A 24,334-nucleotide genomic window follows, 5' to 3' on the forward strand; every position below is an offset into this window, starting at 1 on the left:
AAAAAAAAAAAAAAAAAGAGGTATTTCCTTGGGGGACTATTTTTTTTAGTACCAGACTGATGCTTATAAGATATTTTAGATTAGAAAAACTATTTTTCTCAAAACCAGGTAAGATGACAAGCTTTTATTCTGTAATGTCCATATGGTTCACGATACACTCCCCTGTCAAGGCTCTCCACTCAGGGAGAAGACTTGGAACTTTGTAAGGCTAGAGTTTCAACTTCCTCTTTTCCAACGCAACAAAGAATTTTCTATACCTTGAACTTTATAACCAATCTCAAACCCTCCTAGCTGATGACTCGACTCTAGGGATAAGAGTTCATATTTACAGAATCAAAGCAATTGTGAGCTTTTAGTACCATACTTTTATATTGCCAGTCATTTTCCTTTGCCTACAACTTTAGGAAAAACAACTGAGTGGATGAGACCTATGTAGAAAATTTCTTAAACTTATCTGCCTTGTAATTTTAAGTTTCTCAGCAACTTATGCCCTTAGGAAATCAAACCATACAAGGCTTAACTCTGTTAACTATAAAGGGATGGAGTCGGCAGGGCTGTGTTACCTTTATGTCTGTGGTTACCGAAGTCACCAGGAACAGGGACTTTAACAGGTGTGGCTGAACTCTGAATGGTCAGCACACTGGGAGTGGCAGCAGTCGAGTTGGCCTTTGGTCTTTGTCTTGGTGCAATTGAGGTTTCTGTTGGTCCGATGGTATCTGTTATTCTACAACAACAACAAAAAAAACTTCATTCCAAACACTGGGATTATATCTAATTTACTATTTGTTCCATAAAGTATGTAATCCACTACATGGGTTTTAATTATTGTTGGTCACGTTAGTCCTCACAGCTCTCTCCTAGGTTTCACTCTCAAATACTAAATGTTTAAAGAACATAGGAAATCAAATGAAATGAAACTGGGACTGTGCTCTTTTCTGCCAGCTTCAATGGCAGACCATAAATAATAGTGTACTATTTTAAGAAAAATGGTTAGTTTTATTTTATTTGCTTTCCTATCTTCTTTTAAGGTGATAAAACGATATTAAAAGGAAACAAACAATCTTTTTCATGAGGTTTTAGAGAAAACTGAAAACCAACTCTATGAATCAGTCAGAGAAACAACAAGAAACAGAAGGAAACAATCTCTCCTACCTCGGACTCAAGACTTTGAAAATGAGAGAAGAGAGGAGACAAGAGGGGAGACTGTACCCTACAACATATAAAACGAAAGAGAGGAGAGAAGAGAGGAGACTGTACCCTACAACATATAAAACGAAAGAAGCCAAAGCTTTTAGCAGGTGAAACCACCTACCCGTATTTAACTTCTTGGATCTTTAAATATGCTTTATTTAAAACTCTGAATAGAAATTACACAAAACTTTTCCCATTAGGACTTAATTTAGGCCCCAGATGTGGTTAGCTGAGTGATAAGCACACAGTTTTTAAATCAAAAGACAATAAATCTGAGAAGACACAAACATTTGCTTGTCCTTTTCCAAAAAAAAAAAAAAAGACAAGTAAAATGTTTAACTTAAATTATTTATCAACTGTGCTTTCTATAAATTAAGTATAAAAACTCAAATACTTTTAATAGGGCCATATGTTCACTTTCCAACAGGATTTTCAATAAAATCTCTTTATTAAGCTCCCTTACCACATTTTCAAGCGATTTAATACTTAAAATTTTTACGTGCACTTGATTTACGAGCAAACATCTGGGGCACTTGCTTCTCTACGACTGTAAATGTAGTTCTTCCTGAGTATCTGTATGTACCACAAGAGGGAGCCTGGCTAACAACTCTCTTTCCAAGAGAAGCAAAAATGAATCAAAAGAGTTTAGAAAATCATAGAAATATTATGTATAATGCTGTATTATGTACATGTGCTTTTTTTATTATGTATACATGCTGAAATGATGCAAATCATATAAACAACGGATGTGCACTAAAAACTCATATATACATATCATCAATTACATCTCATTTAATGGTAAGTATTTACTGACTTCAAATTATTGATGTGGCATTAAAACCAATGCTATACTCCCTAAATTCAAGTAATTTGGGGAAAATACTGTATACAATCTTTCTGTTCTTTATTAGTGGGTACTACAGGCCTGACCTAACTCTGCCTTGTTCCTAGTCTAAAGCACTCTTTAAATATTCACAGCACACATACACATAGCAAAAGCTCTCGAAAGCATAGGAAAAGTCTGCAGAGTCTGCTCAAATGTAATGGCACTTATTTCGCCAACGCTCCAATATCTATTACCTGTTTCTTGGTATCTACCAAAAAAATAACACAGCATCCTAATTTTCAAAGAATTTACAGTATACGTAGAAAGATGTGGCACACAGTTTAAAAAAACAACAAAATACAATACAGCAAAAATAATCAGTGCTAAGCTAGTTGTACAGAGAAGTAAGTGTACCTTTACCCTAATTTGTCTAGAGAAGGTTTCAGGTAGGAAATGGGGATTAAAATTTGAAAAATTTTAAAATAAATTTGATTCCACTGGACATTGAGAAAGAAACCAGGCTTTTTCGGTGTGATGGAATGGGAAGCAAATGCCGGCCTGGATACAGTAAGCAAAATGAAGATACAAAACTAAGAGAGAAGAGTAATGACTGCACTGACATGCGGCCCAGCCTCACCCGGGCTCTTACAACAGTCACAGCGTAGCGTAGAATCTGCTTCCCTGCTTTTCTTTCCTCCTCTATCACCTGAATGATCTTCCCAAAACTCAGACTAGTCCCACATGTACATGCAAAGTTCATGGAGATGGGAGTTTTTATTTTGTTTTGTTTTTTGAGACAGAGCCTCAAGCTGTCCCCCTGGGTAGAGTGCTGTGGTATCAGAGCTCACAGCAACCTCCAACTCCTGGACTCAAGTGAGTCTCCTGCCTCCACCTCCCAAGTAGCTGGGATTACAGGCACCCACCACAACACTTGGCTATTTTTTGGTTGCAGCTGGCATTGTTGTTTTACAGGCCCGGGCTGGATTCAAACCCGTCAGCTCAGGTGTATGTGGCTGGCGCCTTAGCCACTTGAACCACAGACGCAGAGCCGAGATGGGAGTTTTTAAGAAGCAAAGCAGAGTGCCACAGACTGAAGACACGACAACTGCATAATACCCAGGAAATCTTTTTGAAAACATGAATAATGAAACTAGTTTTTGAAACTAGTTGAAAGGCGTCCCCAGCCCGCCGGGTGTTTTTGCCACTGCTGCCTGTCCTGCTTAGCAGCTGACTGTTTCTGTGTCCGCAGTCCGGCCCTCCAATGGTCTGAGGGACAGTGAACTGGCCCCCTGTTTAAAAAGTTTGAGGACCCTTGCTTTAGAAGAGCTCTACCTTCCCCGAAATAAGTCTTTTACATGAAAAAACTTTTAACTTAATTTTTAAATATTAAGTTTAGTACACATTCAAATTTTTAAAGTTTTCATTAATACTATTCATAAAAAGTAAATTTACATTATTGACCAATAATTGATAATTTTACAGTTGCTTGTGTCATGGTGAAAGGATACTCAAATCATTCAGTTGATTCATGTTTTCTAAATCAGCACTTATCTTCTTATTAATGATAAATTATAAAAAACATAATAAAATTCAACTGGCAAATCCTATAATAATTCATAATTACCCCTATAAAAGTAGATGCGAATTAAGCTATGTCATAAATACGACAGATTGTTGGTCATGCGATTCCTGCAAGTTACATGCAACTTCACTCCTTCCTTTCAAGAGAGTATTTTGAAATTCAAGTGAATGATTTTTATAGTGATGCTACATTTTTTACAAAACCAAGCCATTTCACAAATATTTTCAAAATTTATAAATAACAGATATTTATAACACTCTCACACCAAGTCCCAAATGGAATTTATTGGAAGACTGAAAATTCACTGGCCTAACAGCCAAAGTCTAAATTTCTCAGCGTAATATATAAACAAAGTTGCTTGTGGCTGGCATTTGCCTACCAACCTAGCCTCATTCCCCACTCCAGCATACGTCCCCTCATGCTCCAGCCTTTAACTTCACAGGGACCATTCTTCTTGCCTGAATTGCCTGCCTGCTATAGTTTCGCTCTCGACCTTTCCAGGTCATTCAAGGAAAAATACAACATCTTCACCCCAGGAAAAGCATTCTGGGAGCAGCCTTCCTCCCACCCTCTCAAAGCAGCCTGATGCCTAGCAAGCTGTTTAACTATTAACTTGTCAATTAGAATGTCTTTCCAACTCATTGGAAAGGAGTGCTCCTTTCTTTGTGTTCCTATTATATATCCTGCATATAAAAGATACTTGACAAATACCTTTTTTTGTATTTTATGTCAAATAAAATACTTTGCAAAAATTAAGATAAAATGGAAAATACCTTCATACTTGCTATTTAAACTACATCATATTCCACAAGCAAGAAATCTCCCCCAAAGGAATATTATACTAATATAATCCAAGATACAGTCTTATTTATTAACTTTTAAGTTTAAAAGAAAAGCATGTGGGGGGGGATCATTATTAGTCAGAGCTTAAGCTACATAATACATTTCAAGCTTTATATATAGTAAATAACTATGAAAAATAAGATTTTCTAATTTTACTGAGGTATGTCCCTCCTTTCTTTCCTCCCTTCCTGGGGGTCTTGCTCAGTCACCCAGGATAGAGTGCGGTAACACAATCATAGCTCACTGCAGCCTTGACCTCCTGAGCTCCTGAGTGATCTTCCTACTTCCCCTTCCCTTCCAAGTAGCAAGAACCAGTTATGTTACCTAGGCTGGTCTCATACTCCTGGCCTCAAGTGATCCTTCTACCTCAGCCTCCCATGGTGCTGGGATTATAAGCCTAAACCACTGCACTTAATCTCTTTACCAGTCTTAAAAAGTCCTATAATTATAATCACTCATTATAAATTCTACAAACTACATACACATTATACATATTGTAGTTGCCTATAAGCACTGTATTTTTCGGGCATTGCTAATAGCTCAGTGGGCAGGGTGACAGCCACATACGCTGAGGTTGGCAGGTTCGAGCCTGGCCTGGGCCAGCTAAAATAACAATGACAACTGCAACAAAAAAGACAGCTGGGCATTGTGGCAGGCGCCTGTAGTCCCAGCTACTTGGGAGGCTGAGGCAAGAGGATCACTTAAGCTGTGAGCTGTGATGCCAGGGCACGCTACCCAGGGCAACAGCTTTGTCTCAAAAGAAAAAAAAAACCTATATTTTTCCTTTAAATTTAAAAATGAGCAAAGTAGCTACAAACTCAAAACATAAAATTTCCTAAGTTAAAGTTGCTATGTGATGAAAATAATGGCAAGCCCCTCAAAAAAGACTCACTGTAACATTTTAAGTTAAATAATCACGTCTTTATTGCTCAAATAGTTCAAGTGAGACTGATGTCAAACCCTATATCTAATTATTTTAAAAAGCAGACTTCATACTATTTAAACCATACCATATTCAATAAGCAACACAACATTTTTTGGGAGGGTGTGGAGATCAAGATATTTAATCAATGACATTTGCTAGCATTAAAAAATGAGACTGACTTTTTTTAAAAAATGCCTTTTCACTTTTAGCATGACTTTGCCTACCTGGCTTTTATCTGGCTTTTCCTAGCAGCTGCTTCACTAGCAGTCATGGGTTCAGGAAGGGCTGAAGGAATAGAAGAATTCTTGGAAGAAAAAGAAACATAAATAAAACTTTTCAGTTTTTAATTTCAGGAAGTTTTTTTTTAACTGTGGACATATTATTGAATTTAAAAAGCACTGTCTATGAGTTACTATCACTTTCCCATGAGATAGCTACAAATCATTCCCACGTATTTGCCGGATCTAATCTGTAGACATCACTGCATGTTACACAAACGTCACTTTCATGTTCATGTTCCACAGAAACCCTTGGAGAGTAAGCAGAAAATATCATTGTTGACAAATCTTGGGTAAAAGAAAAATTATATTATACTATTCCTTAAATCAGTGACTATTTTGCATTTTAGAAAAAGCAGCTAACACCAAGGATAAGAATAGAGCATTTCTTTCTAAATACTAACAAACGATTTTCATGACATTCACATCAAGTTTAAAAAAATGAGGCTAAGGCCTTACTCATTTGTTTATGCCCCATGTTTGCATCATTGTAGGTACTCAATAAATGCTTGCTAAATAAAAAGCTTAAAATCCACCGTCAAATCGACTTTCCTTACTAGAATGTTAGAATGGCATAACTTTCTAACTTTCAAACTTTCAGCTTCAAGAGAGAAAATATTACATGAATACAGTAAGGCCTTCAAAAAACAATAAAGCACCATTTCTTACTGGGATGACTGAAGTTACACATAAAGGAAACCTTATAAGAACAAGTCAGGCCAGAAGGATCGCAATGACGTTGAAAACAGCTTGAAAGTCAGTGATGATTCTAGCAACCCTCATTACTTTTTCTAGTTGCATTTATTTTTAATGTTCTACATGTAGAAAATAAACATTCAAATAATTTTAATCTTGTAAGCCATTAAATCTGTGTCTCTAGGCCTCTAGCAATAGTCCTTATTTCCTTTATAACAAATGGGACAATTACAGAGATAAATACAATTATTCCTATAACTATAGGAATAACAAGAATGTCCTTGGTGTCAGGATACTTTGAAAGAAAATTATAAGGAGAACAAGAATGTCCTACATGTCAGTGTACTTTGGCCTTGAACATGCTGTATTACATTATCAACCTTCATTGAAACAAGCAGAGACTGCCGTACACCTAAAGCAGTTCAGCGAATATAATTCAAAGCCCTTCAGTGACATTAGGTATCACCAACTAAGCATCTTCTATGGACTAGGTACTAAGGCGTTACATGTAATCCTTACAATTACTATCCCTATTTTATAAAAAAAGAAACAGACATTAAGTAACTCCCCAAGAGTATAAAATCTGTCACTGACTGACAGAATTGAACCCAGGTCCTTCTGTTTTTACAGTGCCTGTGTTTTTTACACAAAAGGTTTTCAAGCTTTCTCAGATAATAATGTGCTTAGTGTCTCACCGATTTTTTTCAGGGCACATCTAGGCCAGGGGGGAAAAAAAAAACCCAAATCTAATTTTCCTGTTCATTAAATGCTTAGGCCCAAATAAATTAATAAAATTAGTTTGTGCTGCTTCAAACAGATGTCACTGTGTTTTCCTCAAAACACAAAACTGCAGAATAGGTGCACAGTTTGGGTACTGTGGCTTTATACCAAAAACACAATCAAACACTATCAAACCATGGTCATGAAACAAGTAACTCCAAACATATGTGTGTGTGTATAATATCAACATACAAAAATTTGGATTTTGAATTCATAGTCTTCATGGAACACTACTTACGTTGATGTTGGAGATTGGACAATCCTTTTTGGCAAATTTAAATGCAAAATATGACACTTGAAATATATCAGGTCTACGTTCTGGGTCTGGTTCAAGCATGAACCCTGCAAGAATAGATCAAGATGTTAAGTTTTACAAAACACAGATTGCTACTTAGGTGTAAATTATAAGGATAAAAATATATATATTTTATGTTCCATTCTAAGACCAGTAATAATTCTACCAAACTTTAATGGTTATAGAAAATCAGTATTTTATAAAATAAAAGATTAAAAGCATTATCCCAAGCTAATGGCAGATTAGTCATAGAATAGCTCTGCACCAAAAGTATGAATGACAAATATGAGTATTATCTTGAAATAGTGAAATATGAAAAAGTGAGTTTAGTGAACACTGGGGAATTACTTAACCAAGTTCCACGGCCATAGTGGAGGGTCCTTCAAAATAATTCTCACAATTATATAAAATACCTCTATTACTTTTAAATGATTCTGAATCTTTAAGAAAAGGCTAAATTATGTACTTTAGAATCTATTTAAAGTAATACGGGATTGGCACCAAAAATATGCTTTCTTCCCATACTAATGCTAATAATATTCACCACAGTTCTATACCTTTTTTTTTTTTTTTTTGAGACAGAGCCTCAAGCTGTCCCCCTGGGTAGAGTGCCGTGGCATTACAGCTCACAGCAACCTCCAACTCCTGGGCTCAAGCGAGTCTCCTGCCTCCACCTCCCAAGTAGCTGGGACCACAGGTGCCCACCACAACGCCTGGCTACTTTTTGGTTGCAGCCGTCATTGTTGTTTGGCGGGTCCAGGCTGGGGATTCGAACCCGCTACCTTAGGTGTACGTGGCTGGCGCCTTAGCCGGTTGAGCGATAGGCGCCGAGCCCACAGTTCTATACCTTAACATGTAATTTATATCGTGTTCAGAGCCATGAGCAGAGTTTTATGGTTTTATTATGAATAGATTTGACACCCACCTCATAGCACTGCTTGAAATGTCTGGCCTTTTTAGTAACCAAATATCTAACTAAATATCTACTGCCACTTGTCCATTTCTTGGGTGATTTTTAACAGAAGAAGGTTACATTTATAACCAGTTTCACAACTGAACAATTCATATTTTGTTAAGACAGCTCCATGTCTAACTCTTCTTCATTAACTCTAATGTTTTATAATGCTTAAGTCACTTTAAAACCATTTGAAATATAAAATTTAAGGCATTAAAGGACATTCTGAAATTTGCTAACAAAACAGAAAAGTCTAAATACATAAATGGGTAAGATAAAATTATAAATGAAAGTGAATTAAACCTTTCCTTCAAATTTAAGCAATATTTGGAACAAAGAATGTTCAACATATCTGTAGCAACAAAATTAACTTGGTTTAGCTAAACTATAGCTGCGTGGCAGGTGATACTGAGCATAAAACTTACAAATTTATTTGGGGGATTCTGGGCTCAGCTTAAGAAAGTACAACAATTTGGGTGGCGCCTGTGGCTCAAAGGAATAGGGCACCAACCCCATATGCCAGAGGTGGCGGGTTCAAACCCAGCCCCGACCAAAAACTGCAAAAAACAAAAAAATGTACAACAATTCTGCATGAAAACTGATTTTATATATTTATAATGCTAACATATATCACTTACAAAAGTTGATTTTTACAATTGTATTTATTCATTTAGATTGCAATAACTAAAAACATTTTAATTCTAATATTTACTACTTTTTATTCAACTTCTAAAGACTTGAAAGATCTACAAGGTTTATTTTATCCTCCATAACAAATCATATTTTATCTTGATGCCAACAGGTATTAGATGTTTTAAAAGTAATAATAGTACATGAAATGGGAATAAATTTAAACACACTTTTAACAATAAATGCTTAATGTTCAAAAACAAAGAAACCTGTCAAATTCACAAACTTAAAGATCTTATTTTTCTATTCTAACAATTAAATTTGTCTTTTAAAATCTAACTTCAGGGTGGTACCTGTGGCTTAAAGGAGTAGGGCACTGGCCCCACATACCGGACGTGGTGGGTTCAAACCCAGCCCTGGCCAAAAAAATAAATAAGTAAATAAAATAAAATCTAATTTCAACAGTAGCTAATTATAAGTATCTATAAAGAACTTGAAATGGCATATGTAAGCTTTTTAAGTATACGAGAAAATTAGGACTAATGGGAAAGTAATGGCTGAGGGGGTGGAGGGCACCAAGAGAATGAGGTCAGTAACCAAAGTACCTATGATTTGATCCTAAATGCAGGCTCAAATCTAGCTCTCCACTTCCAGCTGTCACTATAAATAGGGCAACATGATCCACTACATGAATCACAGTGTCCCTAACACAAAAACAAATCAGGCGCTAAGAAAAAACACCTTCCTGATACTGCAAGTGGAAAGCAAATTGTCCCTGGAGTCTTTCAGAGATGGCTCACTTGGAGGGAACAGTATCTTTCTGGAACCGCGCTGGGTGACCGAGGGCTGTGCACCTCTCCAGAGCAGACGAGGGGCTTAACACCTAAATGCAGTTCAGTACAAAATTCTAAAGGGCAGAGAACAGTGTGGTGTATGATAACACTTCTTTGGTGGCCTGACTTGTATCTAGAGAGAAACAATGATTCTCCAAGCAATCCTGTATTTTTTTTCCGACAGCAGTTAAGCATTGAGAAAAAATAAATTGAAATTTCATGTTCTAATCCATACCAGTATGGTATGAGTAATCCTCTCTCTCAAGTGTGACACCATAGCCTCTAATAATCAGGGAGTCAAAGGGAAGGCCAATCCATGTTACCTTATAAGCAAACAAAAGGCCCTCCAATTTCCCCACTCGTGTTTCCCTGTGGGAACGCACCTGCTGAAGCCAGGGTAGTCTGTCTGTCTGCACTGATGACTAGTATTTATTTTAATAAACAGAATAGGAAATATTAGAGTGCCTTAATGTGGTAAGAACAAGCAATGTTTCATGAAGCCTGACACATTTTACATGTGCATTTGTATACCAAGTCGTAACAAAAATGCTCCACTTCTGATTTTGTTCTAAATTCAAAGTATGAAAAGATTAATAATCATACCCCAAACCCAGAGGTAGAATGTGGCTTCAATTTCATCTCTGAATACTTCTAAATTTAATATAAACAGGCTTTAAAAAGGAAAAAGGAAAAAATATACTAAGGCATCTTTAAGCAATTAATTTTAATTTAAATATTTCAGGTGAATGGGTTGAGAAATGTACCCTTGGATGACTAAAATGATATAAACTCAGGTATAGAGGCACCAGATTTAATCCAGCCAAACAACAAGGCAAGATGACCTCAAGATGAAGTCTATCAAGATGACTTAAGTTTTAAGTGATTTGTCCAAAGCCATTTTCTCTCACAATAATTAAACCTCAGGAATAGTGTTTCATTAACTCCTACTTGATCACAATAAAGCCATATAATCTACAAAAATATATATTCTTGAGGAAAAGAAATGGATTAAGAAATACATATGTAGGCTCAGCACCTGTGGCTCAAGCAGCTAAGGCGCCAGCCACATACACCTAAGGTGGTGGGTTCGAATCCAGCCCGGGCCCGCCAAACAACAATGACTGCTGCAACCAAAAAATAGCCGAGCGTTGTGGCGGGCGCCTGTAGTCCCAACTACTTGGGAAGCTGAGGCAGGAGACTTGCTTGAGCCTAGGAGTTGGAGGTTTCTGTGAGCTGTGATGCCACGGCACTCTACCCAGGGGGACAGCCTGAGGCTTTGTTTCAAAAAAAAAAAAAAAAAAAAAAGAAATACCTATGTCCAGTTCATATAAAAGTAAAATCAAGTAATTACATTTAAAAATAATACAAAAAAGCAGAGAAGCTAGAATACACCCCTGTGATCATGTGAATCATCACAAGACCATTACCACTATCTTGGAGTCTACTATAAATATAAAAGCAACTTTTTAAAACTTAGCCACAGAAATGAAAGGCTATTTCTGTTTGTAAATCTTTCTATTGACACAAACATTAGTAATGCAATCTAAGAACAGCCTGAACCCTGCAGGTAGTAGACAACTAAACCACCACAGTATTTTCTATTCGTGTATCACACATTTCCAGTTTAAAAAACATTTACCTGAAGGAGCTGAATTAACTATATTTATACTTATTACATATTAAAGTACAACATCTCTGTGCATTCCAAAATAATAATAGCTAAGGGAGCTGTGCTGCAGTTGTTATTATGGTTTAATCAAGAACCCAAACCCCAAATTAGTTACCATTCAAGTTGTACAAAGCAATAGATCCATTCCTGGGCCTAGAATAAAATTAAGCCAGCATCTCTGATCTAAAAGGAAAATGCCTGGGACAAAAACCTCAAAAGAATGTTCCTGCTTAAAATTTAACATTTTTCCTCCCATACCACAAAGATACTTTTTCTTTCCTACAGATTTCCAGTTATTATATTTACAATAATTTCCCTGAACAGAGATATATCCACTTTAATTTTGCAACCATAAATATTTCATGATTATTTTTATTTATTAACATATAGATTATAGAAATTTACATTAGTAAATTTATTCTACAAACCTTATTCTATGAACTTCTGAAATGAAACCAAACTTTACAGCTAATGATAAACATGTTCAATTATAACTAAAACACTAAGCGGCGTAACATGCACAGACATATTTGCCAGGATAGTATATTTGGGATAGTTCTAGTAACTATTCCTCAAATTAATAATCAGAGCCCTCTCTCTACATCCGTCTAGGACTAAAGAGTGAAAATCTCCAAGGAAATCCTTCCTTGATCTTTGATTTCTTTTTAAAGGTACTATAGAATGCCTGATATTTTTCTCAAAAATAATACAGAAGAGGAGCACGGGGCAGGGACGTCCTAAGATGACACGAGCTTGGCATGAATTGGTAATCACTGAAGCTGGGCGACAGCACGTGAAATTTGTTGCACTGTTCTGTCTATATTCAAATACATTATTAAATTTCAATAGCAAATTCAAATGTATTTAAGCAAGGAAGTAAATTCCTGGTTTCCTATAATATAGATATTAAAATAAATTTACCCCAATAAGTGAGCTGCAGAGCTAAGATAAACCATAAGCATCAGCAAATGAAAAGATCCCAGAGCAGGGAACACAAAGCTTTTTCCTGGTGTTGAATCACTACCTTTACTGCACTAAATAGAGATGAGAAAAATAATCTTAGCAGTTACAGTTAACAGAATATCCTAGAATATATGATAATTTATAGTACACCTTTGGTAGAGCCACCTCTGACCCACAAATCTGAGTTGTGTTTCAAAGCTTCCAAAGAAATTTCTGCAGAGAAAGTACACCCCAATGAGTACCTTAAATCAGAAATCAAGTCAGCACAGGAAGAACTGCAGTACTGACACCAGTAGTCAACGTGGTGGTAACTGTCACAGTAGTAATGACAGCAGGACGAAAGGCCACCTTTCAGTAAAAAGTACTTTTCATAATTCGTTTAATTCTCACAAGAACTCTAATATGCCCACTGTATAGAAATGGAAAGTCTGAGATGAACAGAAGTGACCCGTGTTGCACACCAGGTACACGACAGAAGACGCAAACCAAGGCTGCATGGCCCTGAGGACTTCCAATCCCCACAAAGTACTTTCTTAACCACCTTGCAACACAGGAGCTAAGAGAAAAGTGAGGCAGCCACTGTTGGTTCATTCTTCCTAACTATCTGGTAATCTTATATGCTTCTTACTCTCCTGCACATGGTTCTCCAAGTTCTTTTCAACTCTTGGATATAGAAATGGAAAGTGTCTCTCCTCCTCCCCCACGTCACCCTCCTTAAGCGTCTATTGGGAAAGTTAACAAAAGAAGAACAATTCTAAATAATTAACTCAGCTACATTTATGAAGGAAAGTCTACAGTAAACAAATGTGAAATTAATAGTTAAACCAGGCTTCATGGACAACATGGTAATAATTACCCATGACCTACAGTGGGGATAATCAAAAGTATATTCAAACGCTTAGGTAACCACAAATCCGACAATTTTAACAAAGACTTGTCATGGCTATTACATTTTGGAAAATTCTAAGTAATATAAAACAGATAACAAACAGCATCAGTATTATCATTAATACTGAAAAGGTCTATCTTTAATGCTTTATCCCATATTAAAATGTGAGAACAACCATATTGTATGAATAGACAACTGAATAAAAAGTTTAAAAACTGAACAAAACTAGGCAATTCCTGGTTTTCTGATTGTAGAAATTATTTAACAGCAATTTTAATCACATATTATAAACACAAAGATACCTAAACAGGATGGGAGGAAACAGGCAAGGCTGCATGTTACAATGTAAAGCATGAAAAGGCAAAGGATCTAAGAGTTTTCTAACACATACTGTATTGTAGGTAAATATGTTCTGGTGTTAAGAATCTGTACTTTATTAAGCTTTTGCTACTCAATACAACATTTAAAAACTAAAGTCCAAAAAGTTCAAAGACATTAATACACAGTCAAATCTATACTAGTAATGATAAAAACTAAAAGCTGCATTTATTAACAAACAAAAGCATAATTATGTACCATATAAAGCATCAATTAATCTCCAATCACATCCTAAAAAGATCAATAGTATTTATCTTTGTACCTTCCCATTTCACACACACACTTCCCACATATACACACATATGCAGAAAAGGAAAAAAAACTAAACACAAGAAAATAATGTTATTACAACAAGCAAATTAAATCACAAGTGAGACTCCACTTTTCCTTCATACTTGTTTTTCTTTTGACCACCACTGACCTTTCTTCTGAAGTATTTATACTTTTCACTTTGATTTATACAAATCCTATGCATTTATGTAAGTTGGCCTTTTGTCAAATATGTAACAAATACCTGCTATTTATCATGTGACTATATGCTGGGGTTCCTATGTTTGAGGGAACTCTTAATGGTTTAAAACAGGGGTTTGCAACCATTTGGTTTCTGTGGGTCACACACACTAGAAGGAGAGGTGTCCTAGGCCACATGTGAAATGCACCAACACTAATGAGTCTTGATGAGCAAAATAAAATCTCCATGCATAACTGTCAGGATATCCAACATGAGAGGTAAGCCAAAAGTCATCACATCATAATCCTAATTATGAGGCAGCCTTTTAAAGAGTCTTCTAAAATTGTCAAGCAGGTCTTAAGTTTGTGACTACTAATATAAAAAATGTAAACATCTAAGTAATGAAATGTCTTTGGTTTCTTGTCTCAGCCTCCGACATAGCTGTGACTACAGGTGCCTAACGCAATGCCCTGCTTTTTTTTCTTTTTAAGAGATGCTAAAAAAAAAAAAGGTCTTGCTCTTGCACAGGCTGATCTTGAACTCCGGAGCTCAGGCAATCCGCCTGCCTCCTCCTCCCAGAGTGCTAGGATTACAAGTGTGAGCCATTGCGCCTGGCTCTTTAGGTTCTTTTGATATTTTTATTATCAAAGTAAAAGAAAAGTGGGCAGCATAAAACTAGTGATATGTGATACTGTATTTGAGGAATTTTGCAGCAATCACTGGTTCAATGGAAGGAGCTGCAATTCTCTTGAGCTCCCAAGGTGCTTATCAGATGTATCGATTCTAACTTTTCCTTAATGTGCTTTATTCTGAAAATAGCTGCTTGCAAAAACAAGTGCTGCCAAAAAGCAATGCCATGAATAAGGCATTATAGTGATGCAAGGGATATTTGTCTATGAAAAGACAGGACGTAGAAAAGTCCAGAAAAGAGATATGATCAAAATTTCCTTTAAGATGAATGTCAGACTACACACTTCATTTGAAAATCGACAGGTAACATTTATGTCTACTGAAAATGGGAGTCACAAACGCACCAAGATACTATTTTCTCAGAAATCTTGAAATCTATTTTCAAAGTTTTGTATCACATTAAAAAGCAAGGCTGCAGATTTTTTGCTGCTCACAGGACTGTGTTAGCCAATATGTCACAATGCATAAAATTGTTTGCCTTAATTTGAGCTTGCTATAATTTCAGTTTCTTTTGCAATGCTGTATGGTTTATGGTTTGAAACTTTACATTGGTAAGTTGGTTTTTACCTTGAAGGTGCAAATTTAACTCATTTAAATTTAAGAATGGTCAAATCCCCGAAAAATGCTAAATCTGTAAGCCAGTTTTCATCATCAAGTTGTGGCACAAATTTGGGTTTTGGTACCGTAAAAGACTTAATAACATGTCACAAATCATAAAATCTTTTCAAAGTTTGGCCATGACTTAGCCATGTTACTTTCAAAAAATAAATGGTGTTGCCATAGTTAGCATCAATACTTCTAAGGAATTTCTGGAATTGGTGATAATTTAACCCCTTGGCCTTATGAAATTCACAGTCTTATGATTTGCATGACATTATCAATTTTTAAATTTTCTCAATGTAACATGCAAAGATATTTCATCAAATGTGAGTTTTGGGGAGTAACTGCATCATTGTCCTTTAATTTTACAAGTCTCTCTCTTTTACCTACGACCAGTCACAATTACCAGGTATGTTGACAATGGACAAAAAAAATCGCTTCAACATACTGTTTACTGCTTCATATAAATCTCTTGATAAGTTTTATCTTTTAATAGCACTATGGAAGCCATTTCTCCAGTGGCATTATATTTGTCAACAGGACCTCTATAGAAATGGCAAGTTGAGCCATTATTTATAGGGTGAGTGTTATCATCCATTGCCAAAGTATAAAATTTAAAAATAGTATTTTTACTCTCCAAACTTCTTTCAATAGATTTTCCAATTTCTTCAACTCACCTGGCTACAGTCTGGTGAGACCAACAGATTCTAGAAATATCCCCCGCCCCTTTTCCAAGGCAAGTTATATTGGCCAAGCTTTCCATACACTGCCTAATAAAGTCATCAGTAAATGGTTTCCATTATTTTTTTTGCTATTATGTATGCTTCCACGTAACTAGTTTTTACAATGGAATCCATCTAAGTTGTAACTTTTAAAAGAGATTTTTGTTGAGAAGACAGACGTTCTTTCAGTTCCACGATTTCATCCTTACAGCAATCCTATCGCATCAAGTTCAGCAGCGTGTTTTCACATTAATGCCTTTCAAATTACAGTCTTTGAAAACTTGCACAAAGTCCCTACAAATTCAACAGAGCGCCTTACTATTTGCCTTGACAAAAAAGTAGTCATCTGTCCACTTTTCACTGAACAATCTTCCTGTATCCATAATTTTTCTTTAGGGGGGTTCTGTTTTGAGACATTGTAGAACCCCATGCTGGGGTTAAAAAAATAACAATAGATAATTTTCACTTTTATTACGAAAATTAATTGATAGAAAAATAGAAAGCAAGGTCTGGACATTCACATCTCAGCGGCCAGTGCAGAGTGAGGCAGAGAAGGTCAACTGTAAAGCACAGTGGGTGATGTGAGACACCACCAGGGCGTGGAAGTGCCCTGAATATTCAAACAGGAATCCTTACCTGACTTCTAAATACCATTACATGCCTACCACTGCAATGGTAGCTTGAAACATGACTGATACTCAGTGCCTCACCAAGTCACCACGAGCACAGGCAACATCTCACGCTGTCAATTCCACTGTGCGCTTCAAAGAGAACACACTGGAAGCCGCATGCTGCATAGAACTGAAGCCACACATGCACACAGACTGCAAGCGCACATGTTAATTTACATGACATCGCAATGCAACAAATGAGACGCTGTCACACAAAGTTCATACTCAAGAACTGCACGATCGAATTCTACCCAAAAAACATAATGTTTTAAGTAAGTTTACAGATTTGTGCTGGGCTGCATGCGGCCTTTAGACCCTTGGTTTAAAGTTACATCTTTCACGGTTCCTGGGATATAATGCCTTGCTTATGCATTCCACATTCTAGGCTTATATGAATATATTCACACCTACGGTCTTCAAGTACATTTATGATTTTTTTTTTCATTTAAATCTCTCATTTATTTGAAATTTTAGCATAAAGGATGAAGTAGAGACCCACCTTATGTTTTTCCACAGATGGCAAAGAAAGTTAAACTGCCATCTTTCTCATATAAATATCAAATATATTTAAACTGACCCCCTTTTCTATTTCATTAAGCTGAACTATACAGGGGATATTTAAAATGCAGAAAACAAAGTAGAAACGCTAGAAAACATGCTGATTTAAACAGTCCTGATAGCTGCTGCTTAAACACTTCAGCTTCCTAATCTATTTTGAAATTTGACAGTCCTCACCCTCCCTTCAAATCATCTTCTTCAGAAATTTTGCCATGTACATAAATAAAATGTTAAATTACAGTATCCATCAAAACAGAAGAGAAAAATCTTAAACGAGGCTGGAAGAAAAACTGAAGTATTCTGTGGGAATTGAGAGCCCACCAAACTATCCTTTCTGACACTGTACTTCGGGGTGTGTGCCACTAAATCTTATTTAAGTCTTAAAAACATCAATGTATTAAGCAGTAATCAGGCTGCTTTCATTCTTCTAAGTCTTATAAACATTTTTTTTAATTTTTTTATTATAGTTTCATAAAATTGTAACATGTTAAAATTAAGAGACTAGGTTTAAGTAAAGAGATATAAGTGACAGGCTGTGAGTACACCATCTGACAGTTTTCATGTGTTTTCCAAGTACTTACTTATTAAGCAGTGCATGTTATGGGAGTAACAAGAACTGTCTGGGATGGTAAAGCTGCCATCACAGATGGCAACTTGACTCTCACCAAAAGGAAGAGTGAAGAAACAAAGTTTATAGAGTAAGCATCCCAGTGCCTGGAAGACAAAGCAGGAATAGCATTAGAGCTCAAGTAATCAACTTACCCACAAGACACAAAAATAGCCCCAAACCCAAAACTAAACATACTATGAAAAAACAAAACCCTAAGGTTCCCATACTAACTACATCAATCTTTTCACAAATTTTTGCTTAAACAAATATGCTTAATTTTTAAAAAAATATCATTTCTGTGTTTCTGTGATTTTCTATCACATCTGTGGCAAACTGGTTCACATAACCAAAATTAGAAGTGTGTAGTTCCTTCTGGAATAAATGACACACCTCTTGCAGGCGGGACACAATTAAAAGAGGGACTGTAGCTAACAAATGCAATCAGCGTAACCTGGTTCTCGATACCTTCAGTGAATCCCGAACAATTAAAAAAAATTATAATTTCTTCTATATATATTTTAGTACACAACTAGCATATAACCAACAAAGTTTAAGTACAAGGCTCTAACAACATTTTTAAAAATTCACTGTAAAGTATATTTGAAAATTCTGGAACTCCAAACACAAGTTAGACTGCACAGTTGTATTATCAGACAATCATCAATACATCATTACTGATTATTTAGTAAACACCTCATTACTCCATACTACTAAAATTAAGTTCTCTATTTTTAATAGTACAATTTTCAATGCATTTTATACTAACTATATTTATAACCTGGATAATCTACATTAAAACTCAAAAGGGAAAGGTTCTGCCTGCTTAACTTGCATTACTTCATAAATATCATAGCGCCAATCAACATCCTTGCTAACAGGGACAGCAAAACACCCTGAAACACAAATTGCATCTAAAAAGTAGCACAGGAAATGTGCTAAGCTGGTAACAGCGGGAACTTGACAAGAAGTTTAAAACAAAAAAAGCGATTTGGGGCTCAAGGAATCATTATTTTGTCACAAGAAATGTCACCTATAGGCCTTAAGTGTGTAAGAGGCATTTCTAATTCTAGACAAATTGTATAAAATTATCCTATAGTTAGTATACAATTATATCAACAATACTGAAATTTGACCTTACTACCTCAAAATTAGCAAATCACCTTTCCTTTGTTGAATTTTCTCTAGATAACAATTTAGGCAAACATAGCTAACAAGTACACTCACTTTTATAACTACACTAAGGATCATGACAACATCCTGAGACACCTTGTGAGCTGGCAATATTAATTTACCAAACATTATTTTCAATAGTGGCAACAATGTTCCAATAAAAACAATTTAAAAGCTCTATAAATTTCAATACGTTAGTTTGAAAAGATCACTGGATTATATAACAAAATTATAAATATTCTGAATAGAAATAACCAGTTCAATATAGTTAAAAAGATTTCTGATACTTTTTCTATTTAATACAAGCAAAATAATTTCAGCACATATACAGCAAATGAATATTTGCTCCACTAACAGCACTTAAAAAAATTACTATATTCACATTAAAATTATATCTTGAGTTCCACTAAATGACAGGCTTGGCAAAAACATCTGTTTTAACCCCTCCCCCCAAAAAAATTTTTTTTTTTTTTTTTTTTTTGAGACAGTCTCACTCTGTCACCTGGCTAATCCTATATAGCTAAATCCAATGAACAGCGCTCACAGCAACCTCAAACTCCTGGGCTCAAGTGATCCTTCTGCCTCAGCCTCTCCGAGTGCTGGGATTACAGACAGGTGTGAGCCACCTTCCTGGCCCATTTTAGCCAGTTTTATCATTTCAATCAAATCTGCAGCACCATAATCTGTCTTGTAGAGAAAATGTAGAGGGAGTTTCCCAGATAACAATTTTAGCAATGCCAATATAAGATGCTCTTGTTCTGAACAGTGTAAACACAATGAGGTATACTAACATTTCCCACCAAAGCCATTTCCCTCTTTATCCATTTCATATGAGGAAAACTGCACACAGAACAGGAGGGAATAAGTGACCTGGCTGTGAAAGCTGACCACCACCATCTGTAATTTTCTTCATTAAAAGGTAAATGAAGCATCTCTTACTGAATTTTCTAAAACTTAACAAAATCAGCACCCTAGATCTCCAGATTTAAAAAAACTAAAATGGAAACTACCTGTCCGAAAAGAAAAAAAAAATTGTTTTCCAAAATATCAAGTGCTAAATAAATACTTCGCCCCCAGTATCAGTATTCCCTAAATCAGTCCTATTCAGAGATCAAAAATATAATTCTTGACCAATTAGAATTGACTTTTTCCCTACATATTTTTGATTTCACACCTATGATGATGTTGCATATTTCTATTTTACCTGAGCTTAAGTCAGACAAGCATTAAAAACAGCATCATAGAAATTAAAATTCTACCTCTTTCAAGCATGTAAACATAGATACTATTTTCTGATAATTTTTCTTGTTTTTTATTCTAATCTTAGTATCTATAATCCCACAGCTAAACTCAAGTTATCCATCACAGACATAGTACCCAGTACATTAAGTCTATAAGTGCTACATATTTTTAAAAGTATCACTGACAACTTAGTGTGCTAACTTGCACACATACTAAGTCTTATGAAAAAATAAACCAAAAAAAGGATTCCCTCCTGAGTGTTAAAGTGTATAACAACCACATGTTAGGGAACATAGTTGATTTTTTTTACAGTTTTTGGCTGGGGCTGGGTTTGAACCTGCCACCTCCAATACATGGGGCCAGCGCACTACTCCTTTGAGCCACAGGGGCCACCCAGGAACAATTTTTAAATCGACCTTCAATGGTTTCAAAACGAGTCAAAGTATAATGCCTACTGTTTATCTGCTATTGAAATACTCTTTTCAGATAATATGAAATTCAACAGCATTGACAAACTTATGTCAGAAAAAGACATCCACAATCACCTCTTTTTTCTTCATTTTATACATTAAGATCCGATTCAGTTTGCTTCTATCTTATACATAAACCTTACTTTTACCATGAGCTATTTGATGAGTCAAATATTAGTACTGAGGAGAGCAAACAAAATATGAGTTATAGAAGCTGGAGACTGATAAGCACTCTGAAATTATCTAATAAACGTATGTGCAGTTTTATCTAATTATAGATACAGTTAAAAATCCAAAGCATGTATACTATATGTAGACATAAAAAAAGCCATCACAGCTATTCTTGTTTTACTACCTTGCAAGAATATTTGTCTCTCAAGACTTCGGCACCTCAACTCCAAAAGGGAGGAGCCAGAAGAAGAAAACCAAGGAGATGTTTGTCTGGTTTCACACATTATGCTCTTAACTACTTTTTGAACATTGTTTTAAAAATGAAATAAATTTGACTTTTTTGTATATTCTAAAACTATTTCCAAAAAACTTTATACCTCCATCCCTGATATCATCACTACTAGTAGATAAAGATTAAATTGCTGATGATTTAAATGACTTAACATTTCAAATAAAGTCTTCTGCTAGTTTATTAAATACAACCAGAAACATATTTTAGTTATGAAATAAGCTGTAAAGAAATGTTGACATTCTCACACAAAGATGAGCTTTATGTCAAGTCACAAGGTCTATCTCAGTAACTCCATCCAGATAGAAGCATGTATATATGCCAATATGCTAAATGACAAAGACTCTCAGTGAGCAGAAGCTACTCAATGGTATGTTTCTGCAATCAGAGAAAAGTTATACTCATGTCAGCTTCCATTTAAAAGATCCTAAAATACTCCAGAAAGTTGATATGTAATTATTTGAATTATATCCAGCTTTTCTATATTGTGATCAACCAAAATTCTATTTAATAAAAAATAGTTAATACTTATATATCATCTAAATCCCAAAAACTACTGTGATAAAAAGTTACATTATACAGAAGTTTTTTATTTGCCTTTTGATACATATGCTTTTCATCTCAGAGCTGAGAAGATAAAATGCACTGGTATTTTTCTTCTCCTGAATAAGCAGCTTTACATCACTTTCTTCCAATTAGTAAATGCCTTCTGGGGCCAGGGGGAAATTAGTAAACTAAACTCAGATTTTTCATTTGGTTAGAGCAAATCTTAGCCTTTCTTGGCCTTACCCAGATATCAGCCTTGGTGGTGATGGGTTTCCCTCCATAAAGGTTGATCATTTCAGGGGCTCTGTATGACAGAGTTGTATACCTGGCAGTAAATGAGTGAAATGGAGTGGAGATATAAAAAGAAAAAAAAAAGACAAATAATACATTGTTTCTACATAAACACTACCAAAAATCTTTAGGTTCAATAACATTGCATAGAAATATGCTATTTTTAAAAGCTCATTAAAAACCCAATCAAAGATTAAACATACAAAGCATCTACACACATTTTTATTCAACAAGCACAACAGCATCTCAAGTGATATAATAAAAGCTTAATTTTCTTAATGTATTCTGAAAATCTTAAATAATTACAATGTATTAAAAATAGTTTTCCCTGACTTTTTATGTGAAATACTATAGGGTGTCCATAGACAATAATTTTAAATTACACACAAACTTTATGACCACCTTGTATAATCTATTATAGTCTCCTTATCAAAGTACTTTAGTCTATTAATTTAAAAGCAAAACTTCTACCCTCTCAAAAACTTAATTTATAAGTTGACTAAGAAGTTTGTCTTTATGGACCCTAACATATTTCCTTGCACACAGTAGTAAATCTCCTTCTCTTTTTATATTTGTTGTTTTGAAAGTCATCTAGTTGCCATAATGCTAACTACACTCATCAAGTACCTTCCACACAGACTGTCATCATACGCTATTTGGAATGAAAGGATACTGTGAATAAATATTTATCAATACAAAACCCCCAAATCCATAATGAATTCAACATTTTATTTTTATTCATTTATTTATTTATTTATTTTTGGTAGAGACAGAGATTTACCTTATTGCCCATGGTGGAGTGCCGTGGTGTCACACAGCTCACAGCAACCTCCAACTCCTGGTCTTAGGCGATTCCCTTGCCTCAGCCTCCGGAGTAGCTGGGACTATAGGTGCCTGCCACAACGCCTGGCTATTTTTTTGTTGCAGTTTGGCTGGGGCTGGGTTTGAACCCACCACCCTTAGTATATGGGGTCAATGCCCTGCCCACTGAGCCACAGGCGCCTCCCAAATGGAATATTTTAATAAAGGAGTGTTTAAATCCCATGTCAGTAATTGCCAGATTAGACCATGGAATAATTTGAGTGTTTACACACTTACCAGAAATAACACAAAACTCTACACTGTACCATCTTCATTTTCCAAATTACTCTAACTGATAAAACAATCTGAATGACACTACTGCTCAGGAACTACTAAGAAACCAGAACATAAAGGGTCTGATGGTGGGATTTTGTTCACTACTATACCCCCATACCAAGCACAGTGTGCCTGTGGATAAATACTTGGTCATTAAACAAATGGTTAGCCCACCAACTCCTCAACTGAGCCACAAAGCACAAGAATCCCTCACGAGCTTTCACTCATCGCTAATGTAAAATTACCTGAACTTTAAAGGAAAATGTATTTCAAAAGGCAACAGCAAAAATAAAAATATCCAGCAGGCCAGAGATGCTTGAGCAGAATCCTGCAGTAGCCACTAAAAGCCATAATCTAATAAATTTTTTAAATTATGTGTGTGTGTGTATATATATACACATAGAAAATTTTAAATTACATATATCCTTAAGAAACCAATTCAATACTTTATTGTTCTTGTGTCTTCAGGACATTTAAATATTCACTGAAGAGTTTGTTTTCAGGGAACCTAATATAACTATCAGCTACGTTAATCTTGAGCCCATGCTGTCTAGAGACCCATAGCATTATACACATGGGCCAGAATAAAACCAGCTCTATTTGAGCTATTTCACAATAATCCAGTTCAAATGATAGCTCTTAAATAATATTAAATAATTGAGAATTTGTGAGGAAGTAATGGAAGGCAACTACTTAGAAAGTCTCATTCTGAAAGATCATCCTGCATTCAGCATCATTTTATTAAGGCAATCTAAAATTTACAGACAGTTCTACTTTCTAAACCTCAGGAAAAGGTCCTCACAGCTACTCTAGCAACCATGGAAAGTACAGCATTAAGAAAACAAAGTCGGTATGACATATTTCTAGCAGAAAGCGTTGCACTATATAATGACAAAGTCATAGTGATTTTATACAGCCTTAACACTTTCAATTTCCACAGTGTTCAAAACATACAGATGTCAATCGTCTTTTTTTTTTTTTTT

The 24,334-nt window shown here is 35.4% G+C and overlaps 1 protein-coding gene across 3 annotated transcripts in view; it reads right to left on the reverse strand.

The window, feature by feature from the left end:
- BMP2K (BMP2 inducible kinase) overlaps positions 1 to 24,334 on the reverse strand; it is a 135,091-nt gene that overhangs the window by 56,001 nt on the left and 54,756 nt on the right. For all 3 annotated transcript variants that reach the window (XM_012805366.2, XM_023513337.1, XM_023513336.1), the window contains exons 6-10: positions 22,167 to 22,248; positions 18,007 to 18,139; positions 7,360 to 7,463; positions 5,592 to 5,671; positions 564 to 724 (exon numbers count right to left, since the gene is read on the reverse strand). In XM_012805366.2, the coding sequence (XP_012660820.2) occupies positions 564 to 724; positions 5,592 to 5,671; positions 7,360 to 7,463; positions 18,007 to 18,139; positions 22,167 to 22,248 (560 nt within the window). The remainder of the gene's footprint in view (positions 1 to 563; positions 725 to 5,591; positions 5,672 to 7,359; positions 7,464 to 18,006; positions 18,140 to 22,166; positions 22,249 to 24,334) is intronic.

This window comes from Otolemur garnettii, unplaced genomic scaffold (genome assembly GCF_000181295.1).
Source record: "Otolemur garnettii isolate 467f Iridium unplaced genomic scaffold, OtoGar3 scaffold00039, whole genome shotgun sequence".
Classification (NCBI taxonomy): domain Eukaryota; kingdom Metazoa; phylum Chordata; class Mammalia; order Primates; family Galagidae; genus Otolemur; species Otolemur garnettii.